Source organism: Carassius auratus, chromosome 46 (genome assembly GCF_003368295.1).
Source record: "Carassius auratus strain Wakin chromosome 46, ASM336829v1, whole genome shotgun sequence".
Lineage (NCBI taxonomy): Eukaryota > Metazoa > Chordata > Actinopteri > Cypriniformes > Cyprinidae > Carassius > Carassius auratus.
Window position 1 is genome coordinate 9,087,076 of NC_039288.1, and position 8,875 is coordinate 9,095,950.

Sequence of the window (8,875 nt, forward strand, 5' to 3'; positions counted from 1 at the left end):
TATAGAGCAAGGTAAACAGAGGAAGTGACTATAGACATGCACTAATCTGTCAAACAATTTGTCGAGGTAAAACTCACTTGATTTTCTTCATGCATGGACTCTAAACATGATTGATCTTAAAATTCTGAGAAATTCTTTATTTTATTCTGAAATGTAATTCAGTATGCAGTAGGAGGTTGGTTGACAGACATTGACAATGTATGAAATAAGGGAAAAGGAAATAGGGAAAAAATTTAAAGGAGACATATGCCGCTTTTATGATATGTAATATAAGGCTCTGGTGTGCCCAGAATGTGTCTGTGAAGTTTCAGCTCCAACTACCCCCAAGGATAATTTATTATATTATTTTGAAAATGCCCATTTTTAATGGAAGCAGAAACACTTTTTTCCGTGCCTGTCTCTTTAAATGCAAATGAGCTGATGCTTCCTGCCCCCTTTTCCAGAATAGAGCTGCATCATTACAGCTTGTACCTCCTGTTTTGGTTGTGATAATCATGTTTATTGTGCCATATTAAACCATATTAGTTTAACTTCTGATGTACGGTTATCTGAGAGCATACATTTGAAGCACACGGACAGAAAGCAGCTGTCACACAGCATGTGAGTACCAAAATAAGTTCTCATTAACACACAAGTTTATGTTAAAAACACATATGAGTTCTGTGAAGGTAAAATGACTGGGAAATGTTTATTTTAGATCTGTTTGGCAGCAGCAATATACAGTACATAAATCAATAAATCCACTTCGCTCTTGTCTCCTCTGAGGCTGGGACTCTAAATAGTGTTCTCTGCTCATCTGTGCAACCAAAGAAAGAATAGGTAGCATGTTTGGTCTCAAGCTTTTGCCATGGCATTAGAACTGGTTTAAAAAAAAAAAGAAAAAAAAAAGAGCCATTACAAGTGTTGTGGGTTGGGATGCACCAACGGACAGGAGTTTCCATATAAAAATTTCATTTTTCCAAAACTGAAAAATCCAAAATGTTTGTGCTTCAAACATGCTAATGTTGTGACTGCCTCACAAACGGGGCCACTTCAGCGCTGGAGTGCAAAGATAACTTCTGAAAGAGGGATCAATACCAGCACTTTGTGCGCAAGCCTCCAGACTCCAGACAAAGTAAGCATCACGCTTCATATTTTGTTTTCCAAAAGAGCTTCTTGGCTCTCTGTAAGGCTAATGTTACTAAACCTACCATTGTCTCTTTCTGTTTTCATTAATGCTTCCTTCACATGCTACCAGAATGATCGTAAATATCAGATAGTTCACACAAAAATGACAATTTTTTTCATTGTTTGCAAACCCATAAATTTTTCCAAGACCTTAATTCTTTTTCTTTTCTGTTGAACATAAAAGAAGATACTTTGAAGAATGTGGGTGTGACGAGAGGGAGAATGGGGCGAGGCCGGTAGAGTGATTGAGAAATGAGCGACACCTGCTTGACCCACTGGTCTCGAGTCCCACGGAGGAGATGGAAGGATATAAAACAGGAGCGACGACAGTGAAGGATGAGAGAGGACCAGGCCTGGATTTATTTTGTGTTTTGATTTTGTTTGCGCTCTTTTGTCTTTATTTTATTATTAAAGCTCTCATTTTGATTGTCTACCGGTTCCCGCCTCCTTCTTCCCGATGATTCTGAAGTTTTTTTGGGTTGCGGGGTGGGGGGGTATATTTTCCTTCGAAAATGAAATTTTTATATGGAAACTCCTGTCCGTTGGTGCATCCCAACCCACAACACTTGTAAAGGCTCTTTTATTTTTTTTTATTTTTAAACCAGTTCTAATGCCATGGCAAAAGCTTGAGACCAAACATGCTAACTATTCTTTCTTTGGTTGCACAGATGAGGGGGGTTGGTTGGTTGTGAATAGGTGTGCCTTATTTTACCTCGGTGAAGGTGCCAACCCTAGTACTGCACCAACATAGACATAAAAAGGACATAATACTGAAAGACTAAAACATGAAAGACTGTTGACAATAAATGTTTAACATTTTTATTCTTTTTATCAAAGACCAGCTCTTTGCACAAAATGACTTATGTACTTTATGGGACATCCAGCCTAACAAGTGTGTTTGGAATTCATGTTAGCATGGCAATGGTTCTTGTCTGATCAATGCCATAGCTGTCATTTTTCATGTATCTTCATACTGTCTCCATTACACTTCTGCCCTAACACAGCAGGTTTAGTGACATACTTTTAGGCTTTATTTATATTTTTTGCTACTATCATTCTCAAGGCCGATGGAAACAACTAGTGAAATTGCAACAGTAATGAAACTCAGGCTGTCCCACTCCAACATAGACATAGAGACATGACATTGAATGAATAAAACATGAAAGAATGTTGATAATAAATGTTTGACATTCTTAACAAAGACCAGCTATTTGACTTATTAAGTTGTATATATTAATCAAAAAATAAATCAGTGTTTTATCAGACTGCACTCAAACAGTTTTAGTCTGGTAAAGCATTCACAAGAATGTAAGAGGTTGTCCTATGCGGTCATTTTCTAGGTGTTCTTTAAGGAATGATCGTATCTTCTCACTGAACAGATTTGAATGGTAATCTCTGGAGTCTGCATCCGAAGTGAATCTCCTTTTTTCCTTGCAGACATCCTTCACTCCCCAGCTAACAACACCAACCTATCAAAGATTTTACAGACTTAAAAAACATTCATAGTTCTCAGCTTCTCTCAAATGAGTCTTTAATTTCACTCATTTAATTGTAATATGTAACTCAATGTACATGAGATTTTACAGCCACATCATCAAAACTGTTTTCAAAGGAAACAGAAATCTCACCTGAATCACTCGACCTTTTTTATTCACATAAGTGGCCCCACCTGAATCACCTGTTACAAAATAACACCGCACAAGAAACTATATAAGAATTGTATAAATCAATTTTAGATCTCTAATGATTAAAATTTTATCAATAGATACAGTAGATTAAAACCAAATAAAAGCTGCCATATTGACGGCAAAAATCAAACATACCTTTGCAGGCAACATCATCTGTTTTTGGTTCAATACCACCGCTGCACAGAAAATTGTCTGTAACTGCTTCCTTCGCATTTTCCACACTGATTACTTTGGCTTTTTTTGCATCTTCAACACAAGCATCCCGCTAAAGAAAAAGTACACCAAGTGTTTTTAGCTTGTTGATGACTGAAATATGTTTTTTTTTTTATCCATAAGAGATTCACATAATGTTTTCAGGTGAATATAGCACCTTAATGTTCAATGTCAAAACAATAATTCAAGCACTAACAAATGGTTGTGCAGAAATTCATGAAACTTTAAAGGCTCCATGAAGTCAAAGGTAAAGTTTTGTTGCTTTTTGTTTATTTATATGTTAATGTAATTCTAAATATTCAAGAACATTTATACACTATAATGGAAGTCTGAAAAAGATAGATAGCCTCTGCATTAATAAATCAACATAAATGAAGCTCTTCAAACTACACAGATTGGAAAGATTATAAATAAGAAAAATCATTACATATTTTCCACGCTTGATTGTGATACTTTTTATGTTTTTTGGACTATTATCAGTATCCATATCAGATGTGAAAGCAGCTTCCACAAGCTCATTGTTCATTAGTATTTCCTCTGTATCAAATACAAGGAGAACAAAATTTGACATTTTATGTTTGGTAAGTTTCATTAAACGCATTCACATGTTTAAATGAAGTTATGTTTCATATTTCTTATGGTTCTTATATGTATACAACATGTCTGACAGGGACTTTACCATGTTTTATGCAAGTCCCTTCACTTTCTGAAAGTTTCAGAGCTCCATTGGTTTCTCTTGTGCATGGGATGCAGATTGGTCTGAAGAGAAATACACATGATATTATTTAATTAGTTCAGCTTTTTTCTTCTTCTTCTTTTTTCATATTCTTTCTAAAGTAACATCACATGTTGAAGGTGTTTAATCTCCTCACCGTAGATTAAAACTCATCTCAACAGCTTTTTCCAGCTGTATAAGAGCTACATCAAATTCATAATATTCTTGTATTCCCATATGCTGTTTTGCTGTTGGTCTATAATCAGGATGAATTGTGTAATTTTTCACTTTTACTACTGCAAAAGAAAATTAAACATCATTAATAAGATTTACCTTGTGACACGTTTTATTTCAGTCTGGAAATATGAAAATATATCAGGACATACCCAGGTCTTTTTCCAGTTTAACTATTATCCTATCAGGTGTGTCTCCCTTTTTGAAGCAGTGAGCCGCTGTCAAGATGTAACTTGAGGAAACTAATGAACCCATGCAATTGGAACCTTTAGATGTAGAAGGATGCTGCATGAAGAGCAGAGAAGTCTGATGTTCATATGGTTGGCATGATTCAACTCTTTAGCCATAACATGCAACTTCATTGAGTTCTATAATAAAGTGATAAAAATGTAATGCTCACTGCAATATTAATCTGTGCCAACCAGGGGAATGCACGGCGTTTATTTTCCAAGCCTTCCCACACAATCCCACACAATCCTACACTGGTGCTCTCGTCTGTGTAAGGAAACAGGTATAAAGGGTTAATAATAATAACAACAGCAATTTACACTGAGTTAATTATAAAGAATTATTACAAGAGGTCAGGAACTGCAAAACTGATTCATCCAAACACTAGTGTCACGCAAAAGTGTTGGTTTTTGTTTGCTTGTTTTTATTTTTATTTTTTATGTTTTACAGAAACATGAGCAACATGAAAGTGATTAAATAATTACAGAAATGTAACTTTAGGGTGAAGTGCAGATACAGTACCAATCATGTCGTCAAACATCGCCTGCACCTCTGTCAAGTCTTTAAGCTTAAAGAAATATTTTTCTTGGTCCCTCTGTGACACTAAGCCATTTATGTCTTCTTGATTCACATCATCTCCAACTCCAAATAAATAAAGATCTGGAAAGAGAGGACGCATCCATATCAATATGAAATCAATGATAAAGATTAAACTAATATGTGTTAAAAATATAATTATGATTAATAAATTTCATGTTCACCAAGATTCTTCTCTCTGTTTGCAAGATTTTTAGTGACAAGATGTTTGATCTGTTCCACTTTAGGTCTGGGATTCCCCCCCATGTTTGCCTGACCTATGAAGCAAGATGAAATCCCAGTGAATATTTGTTCATTTGAAAATCTATAATACTGTGCATGGAGTATTTTATTAATATATTAATTTATTTGCTCCGATAAAGAACTTAGGTAGGAAATATTTTTTAAGTACAGTTATATATGCATATACTGAATTGTACTGTATGTAAATACTGAAAATTTAATACCATCAGTGAACAGTATGACGATGTGTTGGGTCTCATTGAAGGCTGTTGCATTGTTCATCTCCTCTAGTTTCATGCTCTCCAAAATGGCTGAATAGGCTTTGGCGATATTGGTACCTGTTTTTTGACCTTGACCTGTTTTTTTTTTTTTTTTCACATCAGAATTTTATGATAAACATTTTCTGATAGAAACAACTGATTAAATCTGAATTAAAATCAGAAAATAAAATGAGATTTAAAAAAATAATAATAATAATGTAACATTTGTTATCATTTTTACTTTCACATTGGACAACAATAAATAATTGCATTTTTCTCAATTTACTATAGGTTTAAATGTATAATTTTTGCATAGTACATTACTCTGTTATAATAATTTAAAAAAATCTAATTATATCTATTTATACAATAAGACTCAAAAAGAGACATTCAAACAGAATACTTACGCTCATAATTAAAGTCGTCAAGCTCTTTAAAAATATTCATTAGGTTTCTTGCATCTTCATTAGTTTTGAAGTCCCTCATAGAGATTATCCGTGTAAATTCTGTAGCAAATATCAGGATCTCATAGTTTGGGGAGACTGGGTAATAACTAATCTTTTGGGGAAAGAGCATTGAGAATTCAAAGATGGTTGAGACATATGTCTGTTTTCTGATCAAAATGCTGGATTTCAGTGCAGTTCATGTTTCCATAATGTGAAACAGGATTTTCAGATGCAGCAAGTTTGCAGTGCACTCTGAGAGACTATAACCTCCTGAAACACACTAATGCTCAGATTGGAGGATTCTGACAATATAAGTCTAAGTTAGGTTCATTTTTCACAGCATCTTGTCACAAGTTTTTTTGTTGTTTGTTTGTTTGTTTGTTTTAGTTTGTTTTTTTTTTTAGGAAAGGATGCACAACATACATATCAGTAGCCTAAATACAATGCTTAAATAAGTGGTTTACTACAGCAACCTCTGAGGATTTGACAAGTGTCATACCTTGTCTATAAGCATTTTAATGGTGGTTTTTGCTTTTTCAAAATCCTTCTCATTTATGCTTTCAGATGCATCCACGGCAATGTAAATATCAAGTTTTCCCCCCTGATTCATAGTTAATTTCTTCCCCTGCTGATCTGAAGAAAGAAGGAATACAACATTTTAAATATGCTGATATGATTTGGTCTTTTATTCCAAGCACTGCAATTATTAATAAAGATTTTAAAAAGTTGTGAGTCTGTAGGATTATGCTTTAAGACACACAAAATTACCTTCTTTTTCATGCTGTTGAGTAACTGCTAGATTTGACTTAAGAGAACTGCTGAAAGCTTCTGATGCTTCCTCTGGGGTGTCATATGTGTAATCAGCTGTACAGTATTAACACAACAACAACATTATAGGTGCATTGTCCAGGAAAGCCATTTTTTTATTAGCTAAATCTTACAAGAACTTATTTTTGTGAAAACATGTACTGCAAAGCACATGATTTTGGATGTAACTTTTAGAAGACTTACCGTAACATTGTGGCTCTGTTCCTGACCACTGGCCTCCATCCAGACACACTCGCACTTTAGAGCCAATCAAGGTCAATGGACTCTGACAGCGGTACGTGACTTTGTCGTCTATGTTAAACATGTTCCCTGTTCGACTGCTACCAGGGGGAACACCAGGATCAGGACAGTGATCGGCTGTGAGACAGTAATAAACAGACAAATGGAAGTGGAGAATGTTGGACCTACGTTTGAAAAACCCTGTTTTAGTCAGATGCATGGAGAGAAATTTCTGCTAAAACCCTGATGAACTCAAGTGTCATCAGATAAAAACAGAATAGAAGTACAAAGTAGTCTATTTTTAAGATGAACCCAAGGACTCTGTTATATGAATTTTACTTTAAGAGATTTATTTTAAATCAGACTAGCACATGGAAAATTCTGTGTGCTTACATATTTAAAAATCGATAGCGATTACTCACAGTCACGTCCACAAATTGGTGTGCTTCCACTCCACTTCCCATTAGGCTTGCAAACACGTTCCGCTGTGCCACGGAATGTATAATCGGAATGACATGAGTAGGTGGTTGTGTCATTTACATAGTACTTGTCTTTATATGGAATCACCTCTCCATTCTCGAAAACACGGGGATTTGGACATGTGATCTCTAGGATAAATGCATACAGTAGATGAGTATAATAAAAAGAAATAAGTCCAGCATTTATTCATGATATAATGAAACAAATAATGACTTTACTAATTACTTACTTTTGCACTCTGGGGTTTTTCTGGTTTTGATCTTTGAGGTCCACTGTCCATCTTGACACAGACGTGACCGAACCGACGGGTAATATCCATCCGGACAGATGTATTTTAGAAGACTCCCTTCTGAATAGCCTTTAGAAAGAACAATCGTTCCTCCTTTAATGTTTAGATTCTCTTTGGGACATGAACTCTCTAGTTTGGGCATGGAGGATGGGGCACCTGTAGCAGAAACAGACAGATTATTGGAGGAAGCCACGAAAAATATGACGGAAGTAACTTTTGTCAGTTGTTGCTGTTTTATTTCCAAAATTTTTTGTCTGTATATTTCAGAGTGCATTGTTAATAAGCAAAAAGACCTACCTGCAATAAGAGGACATATCATTGCAAGTATTAACCATTTCAACTGCTGCTTACACTCCATGCTGTTTATTCCAAGTTGAGCTGAGATTAAGAAGCAAATACAGAAGCAAATGGACGGGGCATTTTTATAGTCAGCAGGAGGATTATATTTACATTCAGTGGTCAATGTTTAACTTCAAGTCAAATAAAGAAAATCAATTTCCCGGCACACAACAAAATAATTACAGTCATCCATACGCCATTCTATATTTAATAATAACAAAAAACGAATTATGTTAAGACCTAAAAGACTGCAATGGATGCTATTACCATTTTTTCATCGAAATGTAGATGTAGAAAACAGCAGAATTATTAGAAGAATAGTGACACAAAATATTTTTCAGGGTTAATAATTTTATCTTGGGTCCAGAGAGCAGCTCAAACTCAAGGGGTCATTTGAGAACAATTTTATTACTATATCAAAACATTCACCCCCTTTTAAAAATGATTGCTTCACACAGTAATACCAGTTTACCAAATGAATATTTACTGATACATTATTAGCATATTATCAATGCACTCAATGTATGACAGGACTTGACTGGTAAATGTGGAGGGAAAATATTTTAGTACTCGTGTCATGTACAGTAGGGTACTGCTGAATGTCAAATTGATGCAAAATGCTTATTTCTATTTTAATTTATAATTTACATCCTTTTTTAAAAAACTAATATAGAGATTTAGGCAACAGACTCCTCTTTGGAACCAAACAATCTATTTGTTATTGACTTAGCTAGTAATAAAATACACATGACCTATTTTCATGGCATCTGTTTTAAGTCTAGTATGCATACAATTCTGTGTAAAACGGTAGTTTACTGGGTTAAATAGAATATGTGAGGTATTAGATTTATATACAGAAAACTTGTCTTTTGAGGTCTTATAATATATATACAGTGTGCTTTAAGTTTCATAGATTGTGTTCATTAGTTGTTTAGAAAAGTGTAAAAAGT

General features: G+C 34.6%; 1 protein-coding gene across 1 annotated transcript; it reads right to left on the minus strand.

Annotated features, from left to right (window-relative positions):
* Positions 1–1,972: 1,972 nt before the first annotated feature.
* LOC113064084 (complement factor B-like) lies at positions 1,973–8,002 on the minus strand. The gene is made up of 18 exons (XM_026234626.1): positions 7,884–8,002; positions 7,527–7,742; positions 7,240–7,425; positions 6,782–6,955; positions 6,539–6,634; positions 6,270–6,403; positions 5,732–5,882; positions 5,289–5,420; positions 5,007–5,099; positions 4,768–4,905; positions 4,418–4,512; positions 4,170–4,302; positions 3,941–4,079; positions 3,748–3,827; positions 3,496–3,605; positions 2,991–3,120; positions 2,796–2,845; positions 1,973–2,636 (listed from the first exon to the last, which is right to left on the minus strand). Exons 1-18 carry the CDS (start codon positions 7,942–7,944, stop codon positions 2,466–2,468), a joined length of 2,289 nt encoding a protein of 762 aa, XP_026090411.1. The 5' UTR covers positions 7,945–8,002; the 3' UTR covers positions 1,973–2,465.
* Positions 8,003–8,875: the final 873 nt, after the last annotated feature.